Below are 25,233 nucleotides of genomic sequence, written 5' to 3' on the forward strand. Positions count from 1 at the left end.
CAGCCCGCAGCCGCCCTAAGTAAACTAGGTCTGGAGGGGTGCGGAGCAGGGAGGCCTGGCCCCGCGATCCCCAGGGGGAAGCTGGTCTCCGAGCGCAGGGTGCTGGGCAGCGGGCCTGGGATCTCCTGCTCTGGCATCCCCATGGCCTCTTGCGTCTGGGTGGAAGCTGACGAGAGTGGGTGCTGCCCACCTGGGGGCACTGACCTGGGAGCTGCCCAGCCCAGAGGGGCGCGGGGCTAGGCCTGAGGAGGCGCGGGCAGAGGGGGTGTCTGGAGGAGACCCCTGCGAGGCAGGATCCACGGGGCATGGGGCAGACTCTGAGGGAGGAGGAAGGAACTGGGTGCCCAGGGTGGGGTGGGCAGGGAGGGTCCCAGGGCTTGGCCGGATGAGTTTGAGATGCCCGTGGAAACTTCCGGATAATGGGCCTGTGAGCCTGACATAGCCACTAGGCGAGGAGGAGACCGCCAGGAGCACCCAGTGGGGGGGCAGGGACAGGGGCGGGTGTGAGGGGGAAGAGGGATGGAATCACTGGCCCCAAGAGGCCAGTTTTGGGGATCAAGGGCTGGGTGTTGGGACCAGGGCAAGGGCCAGGCGACCCGGGGCTGCTGGGCCTGTGTCCCAGCCCTGCCCAAGCCCCGCAGCTACTGGAGCTGGTGCCAAAGAGGGAGGGCGAGGGCCACCCAGAGAAAGGCGTGGGTGCGCTGGGAGGGTGGGGGCCTCTCCGACGGACCCCGTTACATCCCCTGAGCCCAGCAATCACAGCGCGCCTCGCATCCCTTCCCCTTATCGTGAGTCCTTGGGCTGGTGAGGCCTCGGAGCTCCCGCGGGGCCTGGGAGGAGGGCCACACCTGGGAAGGTTCCCTGGAGCCGCAGGTGTGGGCACATGTCCCTCAGCCACCACGCCCTGGGGGGGGGGGGGGCATTTTCTCTGCCTGTGGCCTTCCTGGTACTCTGGCGAGCTGGAGCCCAAGTGAGGGAAGGGGGCTAAGGAGAGGCTCTCCCAGAGACCCCCCAGCCTGGCCAGCCTGGCCCATCCAACGCAGGGGAGAGCCCAAGTTCGGGAGCAGGGGGGTGCGTGGGGGGCTTTGACATGGGAGACAGACACCACTGACGGGTTTCCCCAGAGTTTTATTGAGGTTCTGTGCAGGGCAGGGCAGGGCAGAGCTGGCCAGGGCCCAGGCGGGGCCTCGGGCTCAGTTGGCAGCCAGGATCTCGTGCACCCAGGGCAGGAGCTCAGTGACTCGGGCGTAAACGCCAGGCATGGAGGTGGAGCAGGTGCTGCTGCCCCAGGACACGATGCCCACCAGGGTCCAGGCTCCGTCCTTCTGGCAGACCAGGGGGCCGCCGGAGTCACCCTGCGGGAAGGAGAGGCGCGCTTGGACCTGGTGGCCTTTCCCGGGGCCTCGTCCCGGGCCCGACACCCAGGAGCCACAGCGGACGTGCTTCTAGGCTTCCAGTCTGGGCCACCCCTGGCGGTGGCATCCTATGGTGGAGGCGCAAGGAAAGGCTGGCCGCGGGCTGTGCCTTAGCGCTTCCGGACCCAAGGCCAAGCCCCCAGGTGCCCCCCGTCCTGCTCTGCACCGCACAAGCCCGGGAGGCGCCCTTCACCTCGACGAGATCAAGGGAATTGTGCCACCAGACCCTTCCTCTGGCATGCTCTTGCTGAGGTCCATTAGTGTCCGGGGTGGGGGGGGCAGGCCTCGGGAAACCCACCCCGGGCTGGGACGGAAAGGGGTCCTGGGGAGAGCCCTGGGGGCCGGTACCATGCAGGAGGAGACGCCGCTGGCCCCGGCGCACACCATCGTGTCCTTGATCTTGTTGCCCCAGAACTGCTTGCAGTCGGCGTTGGACAGGAGGGGCAGGGCCGCCTGCTGCAGGCGCTCGGGGGTGTTGGCAGCTGGAGAGGCAGGAGGGGGTCAGAGGCCGCCCCGCCCACGGCACCCACCTCCCGCCCGCCTGCCGGCCCGGCCCTCACCGTTGTACTTGGTCTTGCCCCAGCCCGTGGTGGCGCAGAGCGAGCCGGCCGGGAAGTCGTCGCCCTCGCTGGGCAGGCACACGGCCGACACGGTCTGGGAGAAGCGGGCGGGCGTGGCCAGCTTCAGCAGGGTGATGTCATTGCTGACGGTGAATATGTTGAACTTGGGGTTCTTGAAAACCTGCGGGTCGGTCGGGAGCCAGACGATGAGTGAGGCTCGGGGATGGGCTGCGGGATTCAGGGGGACGGACCACTTTCCCGGAGGCCCAGCCCAGGGAATCAGACCCGCAGGAGCCCAACTGAGGACTATGGGGCGGCCACCCCCACCCCTACCCAGCGTGTCTCCCAAGCTGCCCGGGGTTCCTCTCCTTCCCGCCCCCAGCGCCGTGGCTGAGCCCCTCAGCGCATCAGCAGGGCCTGCGCGCACCTTTTCAATCTTCAGCACCTGGACGTCCTCGGCGTCTGAGTCCTGGTCAAACTCACCAGCCACCACCACGTGGGAGGTTCTAGACCAAGCATGGGGGGCGTGAAGGCTAGGAGGGTGCCCTCCCCACCTTCCCTGGTGGAGCTGGCAGCGGACACCCTGAGCCTGCCTGGGCCCTCACCTGACCCCGCAGTGGGCGGCAGTGACCACCCAGTCCTCGCTGATGAGGGAGCCCCCGCAGAAGTGGAAGCCGGTGCTGTCCTGCGAGGAAGGCAGGGGGACTCAGCGCTGGCTGGAGGGCCCCCCGCCCCCACCTCAGGCCATGCCCTCCCCCTGACACCCCCCTTCTCCATTCTCTGCCCCTTACCTGCAGGGACACCTGCCAGGGCCAAGAGCCAGGGACAGCATCCTCCCCATTGACGATTCGCGAGAGACCGCTGAGCACAGGCTGGATGGTGGGGACACCACAGCCTGGGTGGGGGGGCAAGGTCAACTCTGGGCCCTGCTGTTGGTTCTGCTCACCCCAGCCCTCTCCCAGCCTCACCTTCTCCTAGAAGCCTACCCTGACTGCCCCTTCCACCCCAAGGCTGCCATGTGCTAGGCTACAGGACTCAGAGGAATTAGACTCTGCCACTTGGGGGCCCTGGGGGCAGCCTCAGGCCCAGACAAGCCAGCGGGAGGTGGGCAAGGGGGCAGCGCGGCCATCGCAGGAGCTGGGCCTCGGACCCTTGGGTTTGATTCCTGGCACCGTCCTTGCCAGGCTAAATCTCCCCGAGTCTCAGTTTCCCCTGCAACAAAACGGGTACCATAAAGTTGCTAATCTCACAGGTTCAAGACGAATTAGTGGGCACGTAAGGGCTCAATGGACAGAAGTTTGAAGGGGTCCCGAAATGACCGGGATCAGGGCCCCAAAAGGGGTGCTGGGGCCCAGCCGCAGCTCGGCCCACATGCTCGCGATCGCAGCTTGCACGGGAACTGCTGACTGCAGGAAGCAATTTCTGTCCCATTAGACCTGTCTTCCTTGTCCCTGGCACAGGGTGCGAGGGCCCAGGGCCACCCCAGGGCCGCCCCAGGACCATCCTGGGTGCTGGGAAGGAGCGCAGGGCCACCCCTGAGATGACAAGGGCGCCCTGGTGGTCTGAGCCACCACCCCCTCCGTGGAGATGAGCGGGTTCAGCAGGAGATGGTCACTCAGAGTCCCTCCCGCCGTCTGGAAGGAGCCAGTCGCCCCAGGCTCTCCCAGGTCCCGCACCCACCAAAGGCAGAGCCCAGGAGGGCACAGCAGGAAAGGAGCCAGAGGAAGCTCATGGTGGCGCAGGTGGGGAGATGAGCACCCGGCCGGGAGCTCCCTTTATATCCCTGTGGCCGGGCTGCTATCTGGGGACACTGAGGCGATAAGCCCCTTCCTGCCAGTGTGCCCGGGCGGGCAGGGTATGGCACAGCGCCACAGGCATCGGGGCCTGGGATGGCAGCAGCTGTGACCCAGGCTGAGCATGGTGCCAGTGCCAAGGGCAAGCCAAGGACAGGACTAGGCAAGGTGGCCCTTGTCCCAGGGCCGAGGGGAAGGGGTGGCGGCACTGGGCTTCCCCCTCCAGGCCCTGCCCGCTCAGGGGTCCTGAGGGCAGCAGCCACACCCGGGCGGGGAGGCCCCTCTGGTTCAAGTCCAGAAGGCCTGGGGTCGAGCCCTGGCCTGGTCTCTCGGGGTCCGGAGGCCCTTGGACAAATGATCTACTCAGTCTCTTAGTCATTCAAACACCCCTGGGCTGTGTGGTCAAGCCAGGGAGGTTTGTGGGGACCGGGCCTATGCCTTGTAGCGGGTGGCTGGCCAGGGGATGGGCGCGAAGCTCAGCTGAAGGCTCAATTTGACATTTGGGGTGATCACTTGGAGGGGCCAGGGGCCCACTGCCGCCCACATGGCCCTGGCCCCTTGACAGAGGCACCAGTGAAAGCCGGCACCTGGGGGTGAGCGAGCAGCGTCCTGGGGCCCAGCTGGGGCCCAGACACTAGCCACAAGCTCCTGCCGTCACCTCTGTGCCAGGCGGGAACATTGGAGGCAGGGGGATCCGGTTCCAGGCTGGGCACAAGGGTGGACATGGGGGTCTCTCCCAGCGACTGGGAAGCTGGGGAGGGAGGAATTCTGAATTGTCAGGCCCAGGGTGAGACCCCAAACCTACTTACTCTCGCACAACTTTTTAATCGCCATTGCCTTGATGATTGGTTCACAGCACAGCTCTCGGCACCAGGCAGCTGAGGGGCTTTGGGCAAGTTAGTCACCCTCTCTGATCCGGTTTCTATATACGTAATATGGGGTTAGAATATGGGTCTCGCAAAGGTAACGGGTGAAAGTAGGTAAGGGTGCCAGGACCAGACCCGACACCCAATTCATGATTGTTGGTTCTCTGTATTTCTTCCTAGAATCATCTGTTCTTGTCCTGTGCTCCTCCTGGAGGTTTGTCTGATGATGTAAGGGATGGGAAAATCATGTGAGAAAAGAGGGCACAAAACAGGACCTACAGGGTGGCCCCTCTGGGTGAAGCCACACGGTACCTCCCAGCGCTCCTTCCACGGCCCTCGGGCCTTGCACAGACAAAAGAAACACCAGCTCCTGCTTTCAGCAAGCTTACCTGGGCAAGAGGGAAAAGGGTGATAAAAAATAAGTGAAATATACATTATCGCCACCTGAGGAGCAATTTTTTTTTCTATTTAGCTATACAGCAGCCAGGAGGGCCTCTCTCGGAAAGGGACATTTGAGTTAAAAATCTAGGAGTCAGGGGGAGCGCGCCACGCGGGTCTGTGGAGCGGCCGCAGTCGGGACCCAGGGAGCGACTGAGCAAAGAGCGTGTGTTGGGGGCGGAGGGGGGCGTCCAGCCGCGCCCCGAGGAGAGCACGTGGGGGAAGGGGCGGTGGAGCGGAACGGACAAGGCGCAGAGGTCAGGCGGGAGGCCGAGGAGGGCGAGCTGTGACCTTGCGAGGCAGCGGCAGCGGCAGGCGCAGTGGCAGCCCCTGGGGGCGAGGGTCCGGCCGCAGCGCGGTGGGGGGAGCGAGCGGGCGCGTGGAGCGCGCAGAGGGGACGCGGGCGGGCGGCAGGCCCCGCTCACCTGGCCGCGGCGGCCGTGGGAGGCGACAGCTGGCTGGCCCCGCCCCCGCCCAGCACGGGTTGCCGGGGCTGCCGGGAAGGGGCGCAGCTGCCGCGGGGGGAGGGGCGCTCGGGCCGCAGGTGCCTCCACGCCTCCTTGGGGCAGGGGCCTGAAGGGCCGCGGGGCCCCACCCGCCGTTGCCTTTGCAGCCCCTGCCAACCACACCCAGAGGTAGTGCCCTCCCCCCACCCCTCTCTGTGAACTAGGACCCCCTAACCAAGGAGTTTTGATGCCAGGCGGCGGTATATATTGGGGGGTCCCCAGAGATTCTAGCCTCCTGGGCCACCTTTCTCTTTACTCTTTAAAATGGAGGTAAACTTTACTTACGGTAAAATGCACCCGTTTGTGTGTGGGGGGAGGATTTGCACAGATGCAAACACCCATGTAAACCCCACCCCACCAAGATACACAGAGAAACTCTCCTTCACCCCAGAAAGATTCCCTCTTATCCCCTCCCACTCAAGCCCCTGTCTACAGAAACATCCACTGCTGGGCTTTCTTTCCCCATAGATGAGTTTTGCCTGCTCTGGAATTCCACAGGAATGGAATCATGCCCAGAGCCCTCTTTTGTTGTTTGCCTTCACTCTGCATCCTATTTTTGAGGTTCATTGGGGTTGTGTGCATCAGAGGTCTGTTCCTTTTTATTGCTGAGCAGTGTTCTGTGGTGTGAATGCACCCCAATTTGTCTCTCCATGCTCTGGCTCGGAGCTATTTTGAGTAAAGCTGCTCTAAACATCGTGTATAAGTTTTTGCACATCACATGTTCCCATCTGCCTTGGGTAAACACCTCCGAGTAGAATGGTTGAGTCATAGGATAGGGGATGTTCTTTGGAAACTGTTTGCACACTGGTTGTCCATTTTTTCTTTAATGGCCAAACAGAAGGATTCGATCCCACGCCCAAGCTGAGCCTCCCTCATTCTGGGAACTCTCTTTACAATTTTTCCCACCTCCTCCCAGTGTGCTCACACACACACGTATGCATACGTACTTTTGCTGAGCTATTTGAGAATTAGCTACAGAGATCACTGATCATTTTTAAATTCTCTTCATTACCTGCCTTAAGTCTAAAAATTTTAACTACAAAACGGCGGTTGAACGCACCTTTTAAAAACGATGGAAATCATTACCGATACAGTTCAAATGATTTACCCCACAGTACCCTTTGCACGTAAAACTTCAGTCACCATTCTCCAGACCCACGTGCCCTGAACTTCTCCCTCGGGGCTCTGCCCCTGCTGGTCCCTTCCCGCATTAGGGAGGGCTCTCCGGAGAACCAGACCTGATAGTACACACACACACGCACACACGCACACACACACACACGTAAATAACAGATTAATTATAGGGATTGGCTCACATGAGTGTGGGGATTGGCAAGTCCAAATTCCGTAAGGCATACCACGGATTGGCAACTCCAGTGAAGGATACCGAGTTCCTCAGGAGAAGCCGGCTGGCTGAAGAAGAGATAGAAATTCTTCGGACTTCTTTCATCCTCAGCTCTGGCTTTAAGACCTCCAACAGACTGGATGAGGAAACTTCACTGCCGAGGGCATCAGCTGTAGCCTACACAGGCAAGTCCATCTGTGTAAGACCCTCACAGTAACAGTGAGGCCAGAGCTGGCTTCACCACGCAACTGGACACCAGAACCCAGCCGAGCTGACCCACGAACTTAACCGTCACGCTTCCCTGGAACACCCACCCCGTCTCCTTCCCCTTGGGAGCTCCTCCTTTCCACCAAACTGGGTGAATGTCCCACACACCACCGCACAGCTCTCTTTGAAGAAATGCTGCATCACGGATGCTGTAAAGGATGGTACTGGGTGCAAAGATGAACACAGATAAGTGTCAGACAAACAGGTTTTAGAGAAGGCAGATTCTGAGTGTGACTATTTGAGAGCACCTTAATTTGGTTTGCTTCCATTTTTCTTTCTTTTTTTTTATTAATCAAAAAAAAGAAAAGAAATTAACACAACATTTAGAAATCATTCCATTCTACACATGCACTCAGTAATTCTTAGTATCATCACATAGATGTATGATCATCATTTCTTAGTGCATTTGCATCGATTTAGGAAAAGAACTAGCAAAACAGCAGAAAAAGATATAGAATGTTAAAATAGAGAAGAGAATTAAAATAATAATACTAATTTAAAATATATATATATAAAAAAAGGAAAAAGAAAAAACAAAAACAAAAGATACAAACAAACAAACAAAAAACTATATTTCAGGTGCAGCTTCATTCATTGTTCCAACATAGTTACATTATACTTAGGTATTATTGTGCTGTCCATTTTTGAGTTTTTGTATCTAGTCCTGTTGCACAGTCTGTATCCCTTCAGCTCCAATTACCCATTATCTTACCCTGTTTCTAACTCCTGCTGGTCTCTGTTACCAATGATATATTCCAAGTTGATTCTCAAATATCAGTTCACATCAGTGGGACCATACAGTATTTGTCCTTTAGTTTTTGGCTAGACTCACTCAGCATAATGTTCTCTAGGTCCATCCATGTTATTACATGCTTCATAAGTTTAGTCTGTCTTAAAGCTGCATAATATTCCATCGTAGGTATACACCACAGTTTGTTTAGCCACTCGTCTGTTGATGGACATTTTGGCTGTTTCCATCTCTTTGCAATTGTAGATAATGCTGCTATAAACACTGGTGTGCAAATGTCCATCTGTGTCTTTGCCCTTAAGTCCTTTGAGTAGATACCTAGCAGTGGTATTGCTGGGTGGTAATCCATTCTGCCAGTCTATGTCTTTTGATTGGGAAATTCAGTCCATTAACTTTTTGTGTTATTACTGTTTGGATAATATTTTCCTCTACCATTTTGGCTTTTGTATTATATATATCATATCTGATTTTCCTTCTTTCTACACTTTACTTCATACCTCTCTCTTCTGTCTTTTCGTATCTGACTCTAGTGCTCCCTTTAGTATTTCTTGCAGAGCTGGTCTCTTGGTCACAAATTCTCTCAGTGACTTTTTGTCTATAAATGTCTTAATTTCTCCTTCATTTTTGAAGGACAATTTTGCTGGATATAGAAGTCTTGGTTGGCAGTTTTTCTCTTTTAGTAATTTAAATATATCATCCCACTGTCTTCTAGCTTCCATGGTTTCTGCTGAGAAATCTACACATAGTCTTATTGGGTTTCCCTTGTATGTGACAGATTGTTTTTCTCTTGCTGCTTTCAAGATCCTCTCTTTCTCTTTGACCTCTGACATTCTAACTAGTAAGTGTCTTGGAGAACGCCTATTTGGGTCTATTCTCTTTGGGGTGCGCTGCACTTCTTGGATCTACAAATTTAGGTCCTTCATAAGAGTTGGGAAATTTTCAGTGATAATTTCTTCCATTAGTTTTTCTCCTCCTTTTCCCTTCTCTTCTCCTTCTGGGACACCCACAACACGTATATTTGTGCGCTTCATATTGTCATTCAGTTCCCTGATCCCCTGCTCAAGTTTTTCCATTCTTTTCCCTATAGTTTCTGTTTCTTTTTGGAATTCAGATGTTCCATCCTCCAGTTCACTAATTGTAGCTTCTGTCTCTTTAGATCTACCATTGTAGGTATCCATTGTTTTTTCCATTTTTTCTTCTTTGTCCTTCACTCCATAAGTTCTGTGATTTGTTTTTTCAGATTTTCTATTTCTTCTTTTTGTTCAGCCCGTGTCTTCTTCATGTCCTCCCTCAATTTATTGATTTGGTTTTTGAAGAGTTTTTCCATTTCTGTTCGTATATTCAGCATTAGTTGTCTCAGCTCCTGTATCTCATTTGAACTATTGGTTTGTTCCTTTGACTGGGCCATATCTTCAATTTTCCGAGCGTCATCCATTATTTTCTGCTGGTGTCTGGGCATTTGATCAGATTTCCCTGGGTGTGGGACCCGGCTGGTTGAAAGGTTTTTCTGTGAAATCTCTGGGCTCTGTTTTTCTTTTCCTGCCCAGTAGGTGGCGCTCGTGGTGCTCGTCTGTCTGCGGGTCCCACCAGTAAAAGATGCTGTGGCTCCTTTAACTTGCCAATCCGAATCTGGCAGTCGGCCCGGGAAACCGCGCGTGGAGTGGGGGCGGTCGCCGGCCGCCCTGGCTTGGGGGAGTGCCGGTCCAAATTGCCCAGCTGGCCCGAGACGCCAAGCATGGCAGGAGGGCCCCGCTATCCAACGTTCCCAGTCAGACCGGGGAGTCACGTGCGTGGAGGGGACCCCAGTCGCCAGCCACCCCGGCCGGGAAAACGCGCACCCCTCGGGTATCTCACCGCAGCGGATTCTCCCTGCCCGTACAGCCGTTCCAGAATGGGGTACGCTGTCTTTTTGGTCTCTGTCGTGACTCCGGGAGCTGTTTCGTATTGTTTCTGTTTCTTTAGTTGCTGTTCTGGAGGAGGAACTAAGACCCGCGCGTCTTACTAAGCCGCCAACTTCTCCGGAAGTCCCTTTTTTTTTTCCGTAGGCGCAAGAGTGAATATATGATTTTTAAAAATCTATGTCTAAACAATGTAGAGGGCGGGCCACGGTGGCTCAGTGGCAGAGTCCTCGCCTGCCAGGCCGGAGACCTGGGTTCGATTCCCAGTGCCTGCCCGTGCAAAAACTAACTAACTAAAGTAGGTCTTAAAGTAAATCTAAACTAAAATTCTAGGTGACAAAAAGCACTGATTCATAGCTTAATTAGCAGCATCCCCCCTTTCAGTGGTGCATATAGTAGGAAATTGATCATAGATAATACCTTTGGAGGAATGTATTAGAAGGAAACAAAAGGCACCTTCAAACATGTGGAGGGTTTAACAGACACTATTCACAAAAGGGGGTGCAGGGTTTAGGGAAGTCATGAGGCTAATAGAGGAGCGCAGGGTAAAAGATGCTGAGACGTGCTTTGGGGCTGACAGTGCCAGCGCTGTCTCGGGGACCCAGGCAGGGGAGGGTGCAGGGGGAGGCAGGAGCTGTGGCCCTGCAGGGAGGAGCAGGGCCAGTCCACAGCCCTGAGGAGCGCCTTGACCTTCCCACCCTCTGATCTGCGGCAGGTGCCACCTTTGAACTGCCCCCCCCCCCCAGCAGCCGGAGGGTGCAGCGGGCAGTGAAGCAGTCGCGGGGGTCAGCAGCCTGGGGCCGGCGCAGGGAGGAGAGGGGCGGGAAGCGGGTCAGGAGAGGCAAAGGGAGGTCTGCCCTGCACAGTCCAGCCCTCCAAGCCCTTCTCCTCCGTGGATAATTTGCGTTCTGTCTGTACTAGTCACCTCTCATCTGTTAGTTACTTTCGCTGCAGAATAAATTACCCCAAAATGTAGTGTCTTAAAACAACGAACACCTTATTATTTCACCCAGTTGCTGCGGGTCAGGATTCCAGGAGCGGCTTAGCTGGGTGCTCCTGGCTCAGGGGCTCCCGTGAGGTTGCGGTGAAGACGTCGCCCTCCCCACGGGGCCGCAGGCATCGGGAGGCCTGGCCCGGGCTGGCGAGGCCGCTGCGGGGCGCTCAGCGCGGGGCTGGCAGGTAAGGAGGCCTCGCCCTTCCCCAGGGCCGCCCGAGTGCCCACCTGGCCTGTGGTGGGCTTTCCCCAGAGCAGCGTCGAGGGCCTGCAACGCGGCCTCGCTGGGGTTTTTCTTTTCAAACTGTCTCGGAAAGGCCCCACCCCCAGCTCTCCATCCCTTTCCTTCGCCCGGTCTCTCTATTGCATTTGTTCTCTTCTCTTCGGATCTGCTTGGTCTGTGCGTCTCACCGGAGGCTCAGTCCCGCGAAGGCGGGCCCAGTGCTGCTGCCCCGACCCCTTGCCCGCACCCGCGCACACATGCCCTTTCCTCGTTGCAGGTGACAGTTCACATCCCGTGTTTCCCGCTTCCTCAATGGCTCATCTTATGGCACAGAAACAGTGTTCTATTTTATAAGAAACTAAACTTTATGCAATGGGTAGTTCCTTAACGATGAATGACTGCAGACAGAGCGCTCAGCCGGACACAGTGGCTGAAGTGGGATGGGCTGAAGCCGTCTGCCCGCTGGGAGCTGCTGAGTCTCCCACTGGGTGGCCCCTTTCTGCCTTCGCCTCCTGGACACACCTCGAGCTCAGGTCCCGCTGGCCAGGGCTGGGCTCTCTCTCTTTCTGATAAAGGTTACTTTGAAGACATCCTTTGCAGGGCAACTACAGCTTACATTTGTGGTCCTGGGAGCCCTGGTTTGAGAAATCCAGAGCCAGGCCACCTGTGAGCTCCTGCCAATGAGGACCAGCTGGGCTTCTTTGAGCCCAGTGGTGGGACTGCCTTCCACTGAGCACCTGGGAACCCTCCCTGCCGCACTGGGCACGGGGAGCGTCCTGGTCCCTGCCACCCTGGCATGGCTGCAGAGATGGGCTCTGCACAGCCAGACCTCCTCGCTGGGGCCCCAGCGCAGGCCGCAGAGCCCTAGGGGAGCCCAGCTTTGCCAAGGTTTTGGGTGGCGGGCTGAAGCAGCTGTCCTGTTCCCAGGAGCTGGCGTGCCCCGGTCTGGGAGCCAGCGCTGGCTGTGAGAGGCACTTGGCCCTGGCTTATCGCCCAAATCCCAGGGTAAGGGTAAGGGTGGCTCTTGGGTCTCCTGCATGGCCAGGCCAGCGGGGCTGGGCGCGGCTTGGAGGGGGCCCCGGGGTATGTAAAGGGGCCCGTTGGCAGCAGACCCTACTGCTCCCTGCCCGCAGCACCATGGCCTTCCTTTGGCTCCTGTCCTGCCTGGCCCTCGTGGGGGCGTCCTTTGGTGAGTGTGGGGGACTGGAGGCCAGGGAGGAGGTCCCGGACCATCCCCAGGACCACAGCCGGGTCCCATCAGGAGGGACGAAGGAGATCTGAGCCTCAGCTCCCTGCACCCTCGGGCCTCAGCCCAGCACCCAATTTGAGGCTTCAGAGAGGAGAGGGGTCCTTCTGGAGCTTTCTGAGCCCCCCACCCTATGCCAGGGAGAGGAGCAAGCTGGGCCCCGCCATGGCCTGAGGCTCCAGAAGGGGCTCAGGTGGGGAGGGCTGTGGCCCCCCGGGACCCTCCCATGGCTTTCCTCCATCATGCCGGGCACCTGCTAAGCGCCGTCTTCTCTGTTTTTATAAGATTATGAACTTGACTATATGATATCCACATCCGCGCTACTAGAGATTAACTCCTCTTAACTTTTTGCAAATTTGCTTCAGAAATGTATTTAAAACAAAACAAAACAATAAAACAGGTTGAGGTTGAGCTAAAGCTCTCTCTGCCCCTCTTTCCCTCCTTGGAAGGCAAACTCTATTCTGAACTTGTGTGCAATTTTTCTTATATGGGTTTTTATGAATCGACTATATATTTGTATTGCCATAAACAATGTAGACAATTTTTAATTTTAAACTTTATGGAAACAGGATTGTATTCTATGTGAGTTTACAATGTGCTTTTTCCCACTCATGTAGTGCTTGAGATGTATCCATGGAGACATGTACATCCGGGTGGTTCATTCATTCTAATCATTATCAAGTGTTCTCTCATGGGAATACACCCGTTTCTTTCTTTCTTCTTCTTTCTTTTTTTTTGCCATTACAAAAAATAGCTTATTACTATTACTGTTTTGGGACAACAAGAATCTTCAGTGACCCGCTCTGTCCCCACGTCCTGTGGGCTGGAGTAGGAGGTGCCGGGCCCGGGGCAAGGCGCCTGTGCCCCCAGCAGCACCGAGGCTGGGCTGTCCGGCTGTGCCTGTGCCACCGTCCGTGGCACTGGGAAGCCGCGAAGCAAGCACGAAGTCACTGGCCCCGACTCACCACATTTTAGGCATCTTAGGCCCACCTTCTCCTTTCTGATTGTTTTATGATGATTGCTGTTTTCTGTTTCTTCAATGTGTCCTTTTATGGTGTGGGTTCAAAGTCCCATCTTATTAAATAAGCACCAAATCTTTATGCAACGAATCGGTCCTTAAATTGTGAGCTATCACAGAAAAAGAGAATCTAGCACGAGCACGGCAGTGTAGAATGGGATCATTTTACTCTCCCATCAGAAAAGGGAGAGAGAGTTCTCCATTCCCCATGGATTTGGGATCACCAGATTTAACTCCACACCCCCTTCCCCCCCAATCGGGGGATTCAGCTGCTGCTCTAAGCTCACACAGCAAGGAAGGCTGGCTCAGGGGCTGGGGCAGGGTTCCGATTCTCCCTCCTGTCTTGTGCTCCTGCAGGCAGCTTGAGTGCAGGCCTTGGTCCCTCTGCATCCCTGGAGGCCTGAGTGGGGTCAGCAGGCTATGGCTAGGGGACCCTTGAGCCGGGATGTTGGGGGCCTGGGGAAGTTGCTGGAGGAGGTGGGAGCGATGCAGGGGCTCCTGGGCTGGCCTGGACAGTCAGAGGCAGAGCCCAGGAGATTTGCAGCAGGGCTGCGTGAAGTCCCAGATGGCTCAGCGCTTCCTCCCACCCTCTGCCAGGCTGCGGCGTCCCCGCCATCCAGCCCGTGCTGCATGGCCTATCCAGGATCGTCAACGGGGAGGAGGCTGTCCCGGGCTCCTGGCCCTGGCAGGTGTCCCTGCAGGTAAGGGGGCCCTGTGCACATGTGCGAGAGGGTCTGTCACACTGGGGTGCGGGCCAGGCTGGCGGCCTCTGCCCCGGTTGGTGTTGCAGATCCTCCAGCCAGCGCTGAGCCCTCCATCTTCCTCGCAGGACAGCACCAGCTTCCACTTCTGCGGGGGCTCCCTCATCAGCGAGGACTGGGTGGTCACTGCCGCCCACTGCGGGGTCAGGTGAGGGCCCGGGCAGGCTCAGGGTGTCCGCTGCCAGCTCCACCAGGGAAGGTGGGGAGGGCACCCTCCTAGCCTTCACGCCCCCCATGCTTGGTCTAGAACCTCCCACGTGGTGGTGGCTGGTGAGTTTGACCAGGACTCAGACGCCGAGGACGTCCAGGTGCTGAAGATTGAAAAGGTGCGCGCAGGCCCTGCTGATGCGCTGAGGGGCTCAGCCACGGCGCTGGGGGCGGGAAGGAGAGGAACCCCGGGCAGCTTGGGAGACACGCTGGGTAGGGGTGGGGGTGGCCGCCCCATAGTCCTCAGTTGGGCTCCTGCGGGTCTGATTCCCTGGGCTGGGCCTCCGGGAAAGTGGTCCGTCCCCCTGAATCCCGCAGCCCATCCCCGAGCCTCACTCATCGTCTGGCTCCCGACCGACCCGCAGGTTTTCAAGAACCCCAAGTTCAACATATTCACCGTCAGCAATGACATCACCCTGCTGAAGCTGGCCACGCCCGCCCGCTTCTCCCAGACCGTGTCGGCCGTGTGCCTGCCCAGCGAGGGCGACGACTTCCCGGCCGGCTCGCTCTGCGCCACCACGGGCTGGGGCAAGACCAAGTACAACGGTGAGGGCCGGGCCGGCAGGCGGGCGGGAGGTGGGTGCCGCGGGCGGGGCGGCGGCCTCTGACCCCCTCCTGCCTCTCCAGCTGCCAACACCCCCGAGCGCCTGCAGCAGGCGGCCCTGCCCCTCCTGTCCAACGCCGACTGCAAGCAGTTCTGGGGCAACAAGATCAAGGACACGATGGTGTGCGCCGGGGCCAGCGGCGTCTCCTCCTGCATGGTACCGGCCCCCAGGGCTCTCCCCAGGACCCCTTTCCGTCCCAGCCCGGGGTGGGTTTCCCGAGGCCTGCCCCCCCCACCCCGGACACTAATGGACCTCAGCAAGAGCATGCCAGAGGAAGGGTCTGGTGGCACAATTCCCTTGATCTCGTCGAGGTGAAGGGCGCCTCCCGGGCTTGTGCGGTGCAGAGCAGGACGGGGGGCACCTGGGGGCTTGGCCTTGGGTCCGGAAGCGCTAAGGCACAGCCCGCGGCCAGCCTTTCCTTGCGCCTCCACCATAGGATGCCACCGCCAGGGGTGGCCCAGACTGGAAGCCTAGAAGCACGTCCGCTGTGGCTCCTGGGTGTCGGGCCCGGGACGAGGCCCCGGGAAAGGCCACCAGGTCCAAGCGCGCCTCTCCTTCCCACAGGGTGACTCCGGCGGCCCCCTGGTCTGCCAGAAGGACGGAGCCTGGACCCTGGTGGGCATCGTGTCCTGGGGCAGCAGCACCTGCTCCACCTCCATGCCTGGCGTTTACGCCCGAGTCACTGAGCTCCTGCCCTGGGTGCACGAGATCCTGGCCGCCAACTGAGCCCGAGGCCCCGCCTGGGCCCTGGCCAGCTCTGCCCTGCCCTGCCCTGCACAGAACCTCAATAAAACTCTGGGTAAACCCGTCAGTGGTGTCTGTCTCCCATGTCAAAGCCCCCCACGGACCCCTCTGCTCCCGAACTTGGGCCCTCCCCTGCGTTGGATGGGCCAGGCCTTCCAGGCTGGGGGGTCTCTGGGAGAGCCTCTCCTTAGACCCCTTCCCTCACTTGGGCTCCAGCTCGCCAGAGTACCAGGAAGGCCACAGGCAGAGAAAATGCCCCCCCCACCCCGGGGCGTGGTGGCTGAGGGACATGTGCCCACACCTGCGGCTTCAGGGAACCTTCCCGGGTGTGGCCTCCTCCCAGGTCCCGCGGGAGCCCCGAGGCCTCACCAGCCTCTTTTTTTCTTTTTACGTATTTAGTAAGACTAGTATATAATTTAAAATTACATTTTTGGCTTACATTATGTTTTTGGACAGTGCTGGGCTAAAGGAGGTTAAAGGGGTGAGGCCCAACCAGGCCGCTCTCATATTGGCCGCCAGGCGGCGCTGATACGGTGCAGTCAGCCTCCCGGGAGGCCAGGTGGGGTTTTCCAGGCAAGAACTACAGACTTTCTAGAACAGGTCATCTCACTCTCGTATGAAGTCTTTCAGAGATTAAAAAAAAAAAAAAAGATTGTTATCTAAGTTATTCTGTAAAGCCATAAAAACCCTGATACCAAAACAGAAACGACATTACAAAAATAAAAATATGTAGCCATTTCACTCAGTTTCTATTAGAAAATAGAATTTGGCAGTATTTAAAGAAGTTCATCATGCAAGCATAGTTTAATAGTAACTATATTATTAACATATGGACAAAGAATTTGAAAAATTCCGTGTAAAAACGATTATAAAAACTCTTATTAAGAATAGAAAAGAATTTCCTTAACCTGACAAGGTACCTATTTAAAACAAAAATCTCTGTCGTAGGCATCATTCTAAATGGGGAAACACTAGAAGTCTCCAAACTGAACTTCAAGTATAAACGGCACAAAATGCTGTCAGCATGTGCGATCTCGGGGAGCATGTTCTCATGGACCCTACCTTAGAGACCAACCGGAGCTTGAGCTTCAGAAGCTGAAATGCCTGCAGAGACGTCAGCCCGGGACGGGGCCGGGCCTCACGCGTGGCATTGCTTGTGGAATGGAGACTCGGTGAGTCCAGCGGTGGGAGAGCATGGCGGCTGGTGACTGAAGCTCTGACAGTGCAGCTATGGAACCACTGTTTTGAAGAGAGGAGAGCACAGATGAAGGAAAAGCTTCGCTGTTTTCAGTAATTGTATTGGTAATGACAGTCTTTTGTGATCCTGCACCTGTTGTGTGTAAAGCGGAACAGAACAAGCAAGTACCCACAGGTGGTTCTCATGAGCTCAGTCTCTGCATCCTTGGGGATGAGGCTTCTGGCATAGAAGAAAAGACACAAATACACTACTATATTTGCAGTGAGTAAAAACCCTTCAGGCCTGAATTTTTCCTGGAGATATCAGTATGAATTCATGAGGTCTTTTCTCTAAAACATGTTTTATTTTGAAATATTTCCTCACTCCATTCACTGCAGAGCCCCACAAACAGCGGCTGGTACAATAGCCATGAGGGTCCCCAGCACCCAGATTGTGGTCATGAAATACCTTTTTCCACACTAAAGAAACTAGGGAGTTTCACACAATGGAACTGATTGCAGCCTGGGCCATCTTGCCATACCTGATAGCAAGGAAGCTCTTAAAGCCATCTTGGGTCTTCCTAAAATGTCTCAGGAGCAAACTTGGAGTTCCCACATGTCAAAGGGACACATTGACCTTCAGTAAGGATAATAATTACAATCAATTGAAATGTTCAAATATTTTTAAACCCTGCAGTTCCTATATTTTTAAACCCTGGAGTTCCTAATGAGTCTAAAAAAAAAAACAAAACAAAAGTAAAACAAGTTGATTCAACTTTGGAGGATGGAAGGAGTCCATCTACCTTGAAAACCTTGAAATTCGTGACCTTGAAAACCAATAAAGGAAAAAATAAGCATTTATTTATCTGCATGTACCACAAGTAATTGAATGATAGATAGACATACTCGAAGTAATCAATGAAAAGGAATATTAGAATTAAGATATCACCATTTTGTCCTCCCTCTCGAAAGAACTAGTGTGACCGAGCACCGAGCATCAGAGACGCCAACATCACGGGAGATGGCCGGGCCTGGGAGCTCTTACAAAATGCCCCCTCCGCCTACAGCCTGGCCAAAAGGGCTCAGCCTGCATCTGAGTCTGATCAACCCTCTCGATCTTATGCCAAGTCACAGGAAATACAGAGGACCAGGAGGGGCCGCAGGGTGGGAGATGGAAACCTCCAGTGCTGGATTGACAGTTTACCGGGCTATGCAGGTTAGTTTCGGTGGACGTGGGCAAAGAGGTTGGGGTCTGAAGCAGGGAAAGGTGGGGACTGCACGCATGTTCCAGGGCCCAGGTTAAGGAGGGGTCTGAGGGCAGAGAAAGGGGTCTGGAGCCTGTGATGGAGGGAGAAGCCCCAGAAGACAGTCTGATCCCAACACTGCCTTTTCAGGGCTATGGACTGCATAGCCTGCCCAGGGACTCCTGCTTTCCACAGGTCCTTGGGTCAAGCTCTCAGGGTCAAGATGACCCCAGCAGGCAGGGCCCGAGTTCTGTTCCAGGGTGGCGAACTGAGCAGGGAGGATGAGATCCACAGATCTGGGCTGCCTAAGAAGGTGGCCTGGAAATAAGCATAACCCAGCCCAGTAGTGGGTGACAGAGCCAACTCCAGCCCTGAATCTCCTTCTTCCCACCCCCTGGGACACAAAGAGACACGTGCACTCAGTGTTTCTGTACAGATGCTTTTATGGAGGACATGGGGCGGGGAGGTGAGGGGTGCAGAGGTTATTGCAGAAGGCTCGGGCTCAGTTGGTGGCCAGGATCTCGTGCACCCAGGGCAGGAGCTCAGTGACTCGGGCGTAAACGCCAGGCATGGAGGTGGAGCAGGTGCTGCTGCCCCAGGACACGATGCCCACCAGGGTCCAGGCTCCGTCCTTCTGGCAGACCAGGGGGCCGCCGGAGTCACCCTGTGGGAAGGAGAGGCGCGCTTGGACCTGGTGGCCTTTCCCGGGCCTCGTCCCGGGCCCGACACCCAGGAGCCACAGCGGACGTGCTTCTAGGCTTCCAGTCTGGGCCACCCCTGGCGGTCGCATCCTATGGTGGAGGCGCAAGGAAAGGCTGGCCGCGGGCTGTGCCTTAGCGCTTCCGGACCCAAGGCCAAGCCCCCAGGTGCCCCCCGTCCTGCTCTGCACCGCACAAGCCCGGGAGGCGCCCTTCACCTCGACGAGATCAAGGGAATTGTGCCACCAGACCCTTCCTCTGGCATGCTCTTGCTGAGGTCCATTAGTGTCCGGGGTGGGGGTGGCAGGCCTCGGGAAACCCACCCCGGGCTGGGACGGAAAGGGGTCCTGGGGAGAGCCCTGGGGGCCGGTACCATGCAGGAGGAGACGCCGCTGGCCCCGGCGCACACCATCGTGTCCTTGATCTTGTTGCCCCAGAACTGCTTGCAGTCGGCGTTGGACAGGAGGGGCAGGGCCGCCTGCTGCAGGCGCTCGGGGGTGTTGGCAGCTGGAGAGGCAGGAGGGGGTCAGAGGCCGCCCCGCCCACGGCACCCACCTCCCGCCCGCCTGCCGGCCCGGCCCTCACCGTTGTACTTGGTCTTGCCCCAGCCCGTGGTGGCGCAGAGCGAGCCGGCCGGGAAGTCGTCGCCCTCGCTGGGCAGGCACACGGCCGACACGGTCTGGGAGAAGCGGGCGGGCGTGGCCAGCTTCAGCAGGGTGATGTCATTGCTGACGGTGAATATGTTGAACTTGGGGTTCTTGAAAACCTGCGGGTCGGTCGGGAGCCAGACGATGAGTGAGGCTCGGGGATGGGCTGCGGGATTCAGGGGGACGGACCACTTTCCCGGAGGCCCAGCCCAGGGAATCAGACCCGCAGGAGCCCAACTGAGGACTATGGGGCGGCCACCCCCACCCCTACCCAGCGTGTCTCCCAAGCTGCCCGGGGTTCCTCTCCTTCCCGCCCCCAGCGCCGTGGCTGAGCCCCTCAGCGCATCAGCAGGGCCTGCGCGCACCTTTTCAATCTTCAGCACCTGGACGTCCTCGGCGTCTGAGTCCTGGTCAAACTCACCAGCCACCACCACGTGGGAGGTTCTAGACCAAGCATGGGGGGTGTGAAGGCTAGGAGGGTGCCCTCCCCACCTTCCCTGGTGGAGCTGGCAGCGGACACCCTGAGCCTGCCCGGGCCCTCACCTGACCCCGCAGTGGGCGGCAGTGACCACCCAGTCCTCGCTGATGAGGGAGCCCCCGCAGAAGTGGAAGCCGGTGCTGTCCTGCGAGGAAGATGGAGGGCTCAGCGCTGGCTGGAGGATCTGCAACACCAACCGGGGCAGAGGCCGCCAGCCTGGCCCGCACCCCAGTGTGACAGACCCTCTCGCACATGTGCACAGGGCCCCCTTACCTGCAGGGACACCTGCCAGGGCCAGGAGCCCGGGACAGCCTCCTCCCCGTTGACGATCCTGGATAGGCCATGCAGCACGGGCTGGATGGCGGGGACGCCGCAGCCTGGCAGAGGGTGGGAGGAAGCGCTGAGCCATCTGGGACTTCACGCAGCCCTGCTGCAAATCTCCTGGGCTCTGCCTCTGACTGTCCAGGCCAGCCCAGGAGCCCCTGCATCGCTCCCACCTCCTCCAGCAACTTCCCCAGGCCCCCAACATCCCGGCTCAAGGGTCCCCTAGCCATAGCCTGCTGACCCCACTCAGGCCTCCAGGGATGCAGAGGGACCAAGGCCTGCACCCAAGCTGCCTGCAGGAGCACAAGACAGGAGGGAGAAGCGGAACCCTGCCCCAGCCCCTGAGCCAGCCTTCCTTGCTGTGTGAGCTTAGAGCAGCAGCTGAATCCCCCGATTGGGGAGGAAGGGGGTGTGGAGTTAAATCTGGTGATCCCAAATCCATGGGGAATGGAGAACTCTCTCTCCCTTTTCTGATGGGAGAGTAAAATGATCCCATTCTACACTGCCGTGCTCGTGCTAGATTCTCTTTTTCTGTGATAGCTCACAATTTAAGGACCGATTCGTTGCATAAAGATTTGGTGTCTTATTTAATAAGATGGGACTTTGAACCCACACCATAAAAGGACACATTGAAGAAACAGAAAACAGCAATCATCATAAAACAATCAGAAAGGAGAAGGTGGGCCTAAGATGCCTAAAATGTGGTGAGTCGGGGCCAGTGACTTCGTGCTTGCTTCGCGGCTTCCCAGTGCCACGGACGGTGGCACAGGCACAGCCGGACAGCCCAGCCTCGGTGCTGCTGGGGGCACAGGCGCCTTGCCCCGGGCCCGGCACCTCCTACTCCAGCCCACAGGACGTGGGGACAGAGCGGGTCACTGAAGATTCTTGTTGTCCCAAAACAGTAATAGTAATAAGCTATTTTTTGTAATGGCAAAAAAAAAAAAAGAAGAAGAAAGAAAGAAACGGGTGTATTCCCATGAGAGAACACTTGATAATGATTAGAATGAATGAACCACCCGGATGTACATGTCTCCATGGATACATCTCAAGCATTACACGAGTGGGAAAAAGCACATTGTAAACTCACATAGAATACAATCCTGTTTCCATAAAGTTTAAAATTAAAAATTGTCTACATTGTTTATGGCAATACAAATAAATAGTCGATTCATAAAAACCCATATAAGAAAAAATGCACACAAGTTCAGAATAGAATTTGCCTTCCAAGGAGGGAAAGAGGGGCAGAGAGAGCTTTAGCTCAACCTCAACCTGTTTTATTGTTTTGTTTTGTTTTAAATACATTTCTGAAGCAAATTTGCAAAAAGTTAAGAGGAGTTAATCTCTAGTAGCGCGGATGTGGATATCATATAGTCAAGTTCATAATCTTATAAAACCAGAGAAGACGGCGCTTAGCAGGTGCCCGGCATGATGGAGGAAAGCCTTGGGAGGGTCCCGGGGGGCCACAGCCCTCCCCACCTGAGCCCCTTCTGGAGCCTCAGGCCATGGCGGGGCCCAGCTTGCTCCTCTCCCTGGCATAGGGTGGGGGGCTCAGAAAGCTCCAGAAGGACCCCTCTCCTCTCTGAAGCCTCAAATTGGGTGCTGGGCTGAGGCCCGAGGGTGCAGGGAGCCGAGGCTCAGATCTCCTTCGTCCCTCCTGATGGGACCCGGCTGTGGTCCTGGGGATGGTCCGGGACCCCCTCCCTGGCCTTCAGTCCCCCACACTCACCAAAGGACGCCCCCACGAGGGCCAGGCAGGACAGGAGCCAAAGGAAGGCCATGGTGCTGCGGGCAGGGAGCAGTAGGGTCTGCTGCCAACGGGCCCCTTTACATACCCCGGGGCCCCCTCCAAGCCGCGCCCAGGCCCGCTGGCCTGGCCATTCAGGAGACCCAAGAGCCACCCTTACCTTACCCTGGGATTTGGGCGATAAGCCAGGGCCAAGTGCCTCTCACAGCCAGCGCTGGCTCCCAGACCGGGGCACGCCAGCTCCTGGGAACAGGACAGCTGCTTCAGCCCGCCACCCAAAACCTTGGCAAAGCTGGGCTCCCCTAGGGCTCTGTGGCCCGCGCTGGGGCCCCAGCGAGGAGGTCTGGCTGTGCAGAGCCCATCTCTGCAGCCATGCCAGGGTGGCAGGGACCAGGACGCTCCCCGTGCCCAGTGCGGCAGGGAGGGTTCCCAGGTGCTCAGTGGAAGGCAGTCCCACCACTGGGCTCAAAGAAGCCCAGCTGGTCCTCACTGGCAGGAGCTCATAGGTGGCCTGGCTCTGCATTTCTCAAACCAGGGCTCCCAGGACCACAAATGTAAGCTGTAGTTGCCCTGCAAAGGATGTCTTCAAAGTAACCTTTATCAGAAAGAGAGAGAGCCCAGCCCCGGCCAGCGGGACCTGAGCTCGAGGTGTGTCCAGGAGGCGAAGGCAGAAAGGGGCCACCCAGTGGGAGACTCAGCAGCTCCCAGCAGGCAGACGGCTTCAGCCCATCCCACTTCAGCCACTGTGTCCGGCTGAGCGCTCTGTCTGCAGTCATTCATCGTTAAGGAACTACCCATTGCATAAAGTTTAGTTTCTTATAAAATAGAACACTGTTTCTGTGCCATAAGATGAGCCATTGAGGAAGCGGGAAACACGGGATGTGAACTGTCACCTGCAACGAGGAAAGGGCATGTGTGCGCGGGTGCGGGCAAGGGGTCGGGGCAGCAGCACTGGGCCCGCCTTCGCGGGACTGAGCCTCCGGTGAGACGCACAGACCAAGCAGATCCGAAGAGAAGAGAACAAATGCAATAGAGAGACCGGGCGAAGGAAAGGGATGGAGAGCTGGGGGTGGGGCCTTTCCGAGACGGTTTGAAAAGAAAAACCCCAGCGAGGCCGCGTTGCAGGCCCTCGACGCTGCTCTGGGGAAAGCCCACCACAGGCCAGGTGGGCCCTCGGGCGGCCCTAGGGAAGGGCGAGGCCTCCTTACCTGCCAGCCCCGCGCTGGGCGCCCCGCAGCGGCCTCGCCAGCCCGGGCCAGGCCTCCCGATGCCTGCGGCCCCGTGGGGAGGGCGACGTCTTCACCGCAACCTCACGGGAGCCCCTGAGCCAGGAGCACCCAGCTAAGCCGCTCCTGGAATCCTGACCTGCAGCAACTGGGTGAAATAATAAGGTGTTCGTTGTTTTAAGACACTACATTTTGGGGTAATTTATTCTGCAGCGAAAGTAACTAACAGATGAGAGGTGACTAGCACAGACAGAACGCAAATTATCCACGGAGGAGAAGGGCTTGGAGGGCTGGACTGTGCCGGGCGGACCTCCCTTTGCCTCTCCTGACCCGCTTCCCGCCCCTCTCCTCCCTGCGCCGGCCCCAGGCTGCTGATCCCTGCGACTGCTTCACTACCCGCTGCACCCTCCGGCTGCTGGGGTGGGGGGGCAGTCCAAAGGTGGCACCTGCCACAGATCAGAGGGTGGGAAGGTCAAGGCGCTCCTCAGGGCTGTGGACTGGCCCTGCTCCTCCCTGCAGGGCCACAGCTCCTGCCTCCCCCTGCACCCTCCCCTGCCTGGGTCCCCGAGACAGCGCTGGCACTGTCAGCCCCGAAGCACGTCTCAGCATCTTTTACTCTGCGCTCCTCTATTAGCCTCATGACTTCCCTAAACCCTGCACCCCCTTTTGTGAATAGTGTCTGTTAAACCCTCCACATGTTTGAAGGTGCCTTTTGTTTCCTTCTAATACATTCCTCCAAAGGTATTATCTATGATCAATTTCCTATTATATGCACCACTGAAAGGGGGGATGCTGCTAATTAAGCTATGAATCAGTGCTTTTTGTCACCTAGAATTTTAGTCTAGATTTACTTTAAGACCTACTTTAGTTAGTTAGTTTTTGCACGGGCAGGCACTGGGAATCGAACCCAGGTCTCCGGCCTGGCAGGCGAGGACTCTGCCACTGAGCCACCGTGGCCCGCCCCTATATTGTTTAGACATAGATTTTTAAAAATCATATATTCACTCTTGCGCCTACGGAAAAAAAAAAAGGGACTTCCGGAGAAGTTGGCGGCTTAGTAAGACGCGCGGGTCTTAGTTCCTCCTCCAGAACAGCAACTTCTGGAACGGCTGTACGGGCAGGGAGAATCCTGCCCGGGCCAGGCAGGGGCACCTGCCGCAGATCAGAGGGTGGGAAGGTCAAGGCGTTCCTCAGGGCTGTGGACTGGCCCTGCTCCTCCCTGCAGGGCCACAGCTCCTGCCTCCCCCTGCACCCTCCCCTGCCTGGGTCCCCGAGACAGCGCTGGCACTGTCAGCCCCGAAGCACATCTCAGCATCTTTTACCCTGCGTTCCTCTGTTAGCCTCATGACTTCCCTAAACCCTGCACCCCCCTTTTGGGGATAGTGTCTGTTAAACCCTCCACATGTTTGAAGGTGCCTTTTGTTTCCTTCTAATACATTCCTCCAAAGGTATTATCTATGATCAATTTCCTATTATATGCACCACTGAAAGGGGGGATGCTGCTAATTAAGCTATGAATCAGTGCTTTTTGTCACCTAGAATTTTAGTTTAGATTTACTTTAAGACCTACTTTAGTTAGTTAGCTTTTGCACGGGCAGGCAACAAGAAACAGAAACAATACGAAACAGCTCCCGGAGCCACGACAGAGACCAAAAAGACAGCGTACCCCATTCTGGAACGGCTGTACGGGCAGGGAGAATCCGCTGCGGTGAGATACCCGAGGGGCGTGCATTTTCCCGGCCGGGGCGGCTGGCGACTGGGGTCCCCTCCACGCACGTGACTCCCCGGTCTGACTGGGAACGTTGGATAGCGGGGCCCTCCTGCCACGCTTGGTGTCTCAGGCCAGCTGCGCAATTTGGACCCGCAGTCCCCCAAGCCACGGCGGCCGGCGACCCCCCGCCTCCACGCGCGGTTTCCCGGGCCGACTGCGAGATTCGGATTGGCAAGTTAAAGGAGCCACAGCATCTTTTACTGGTGGGGCCCGCAGACAGACGAGCACCACGAGCGCCACCTACTGGGCAGGAAAAGAAAAACAGAGCCCAGAGATTTCACAGAAAAACCT

General features: G+C 57.1%; 3 protein-coding genes across 3 annotated transcripts; 1 reads left to right on the forward strand and 2 right to left on the reverse strand.

Moving 5' to 3' along the window:
- Positions 1 to 1,108: 1,108 nt before the first annotated feature.
- On the reverse strand, positions 1,109 to 3,791 carry LOC143659754 (chymotrypsinogen 2-like). The gene is made up of 7 exons (XM_077133047.1): positions 3,656 to 3,791; positions 2,767 to 2,870; positions 2,581 to 2,660; positions 2,403 to 2,481; positions 1,976 to 2,156; positions 1,764 to 1,897; positions 1,109 to 1,355 (listed from the first exon to the last, which is right to left on the reverse strand). Exons 1-7 carry the CDS (start codon positions 3,705 to 3,707, stop codon positions 1,194 to 1,196), a joined length of 792 nt encoding a protein of 263 aa, XP_076989162.1. The 5' UTR covers positions 3,708 to 3,791; the 3' UTR covers positions 1,109 to 1,193.
- Positions 3,792 to 12,175: 8,384 nt separating this feature from the next.
- LOC143659755 (chymotrypsinogen 2-like) lies at positions 12,176 to 15,701 on the forward strand. Its single transcript, XM_077133048.1, has 7 exons — positions 12,176 to 12,242; positions 13,915 to 14,018; positions 14,147 to 14,226; positions 14,326 to 14,404; positions 14,651 to 14,831; positions 14,913 to 15,046; positions 15,455 to 15,701. Exons 1-7 carry the CDS (start codon positions 12,191 to 12,193, stop codon positions 15,614 to 15,616), a joined length of 792 nt encoding a protein of 263 aa, XP_076989163.1. The 5' UTR covers positions 12,176 to 12,190; the 3' UTR covers positions 15,617 to 15,701.
- Positions 15,702 to 18,479: 2,778 nt separating this feature from the next.
- Positions 18,480 to 21,994, reverse strand: LOC143659760 (chymotrypsinogen 2-like). Its single transcript, XM_077133057.1, has 7 exons — positions 21,928 to 21,994; positions 20,151 to 20,254; positions 19,943 to 20,022; positions 19,765 to 19,843; positions 19,338 to 19,518; positions 19,126 to 19,259; positions 18,480 to 18,718 (listed from the first exon to the last, which is right to left on the reverse strand). The coding sequence occupies exons 1-7, from the start codon at positions 21,977 to 21,979 to the stop codon at positions 18,557 to 18,559; spliced, it is 792 nt and encodes a 263-aa protein (XP_076989172.1). The 5' UTR covers positions 21,980 to 21,994; the 3' UTR covers positions 18,480 to 18,556.
- Between the last annotated feature and the right edge of the window lie 3,239 nt (positions 21,995 to 25,233).

Source organism: Tamandua tetradactyla, chromosome 16 (genome assembly GCF_023851605.1).
Source record: "Tamandua tetradactyla isolate mTamTet1 chromosome 16, mTamTet1.pri, whole genome shotgun sequence".
Taxonomy (NCBI): domain Eukaryota; kingdom Metazoa; phylum Chordata; class Mammalia; order Pilosa; family Myrmecophagidae; genus Tamandua; species Tamandua tetradactyla.

Coding starts and splice junctions, on each gene's coding strand:
- LOC143659755 (XM_077133048.1), top strand. CDS start 12,191: ATGGCCTTCCTTTGGCTCCTGTCCTGCCTGGCCCTCGTGGGGGCGTCC. Junction 14,019..14,146: donor CCTGGCAGGTGTCCCTGCAG/GTAAGGGGGCCC, acceptor TCTTCCTCGCAG/GACAGCACCAGCTTCCACTT. Junction 15,047..15,454: donor GCGGCGTCTCCTCCTGCATG/GTACCGGCCCCC, acceptor TCCTTCCCACAG/GGTGACTCCGGCGGCCCCCT.
- LOC143659754 (XM_077133047.1), bottom strand. CDS start 3,707: ATGAGCTTCCTCTGGCTCCTTTCCTGCTGTGCCCTCCTGGGCTCTGCC. Junction 2,871..3,655: donor CCTCCTGGGCTCTGCCTTTG/GTGGGTGCGGGA, acceptor CCCCCCACCCAG/GCTGTGGTGTCCCCACCATC. Junction 2,661..2,766: donor CCTGGCAGGTGTCCCTGCAG/GTAAGGGGCAGA, acceptor CCTTCCTCGCAG/GACAGCACCGGCTTCCACTT.
- LOC143659760 (XM_077133057.1), bottom strand. CDS start 21,979: ATGGCCTTCCTTTGGCTCCTGTCCTGCCTGGCCCTCGTGGGGGCGTCC. Junction 20,255..21,927: donor CCTCGTGGGGGCGTCCTTTG/GTGAGTGTGGGG, acceptor ACCCTCTGCCAG/GCTGCGGCGTCCCCGCCATC. Junction 19,260..19,337: donor GGGCAAGACCAAGTACAACG/GTGAGGGCCGGG, acceptor CTGCCTCTCCAG/CTGCCAACACCCCCGAGCGC.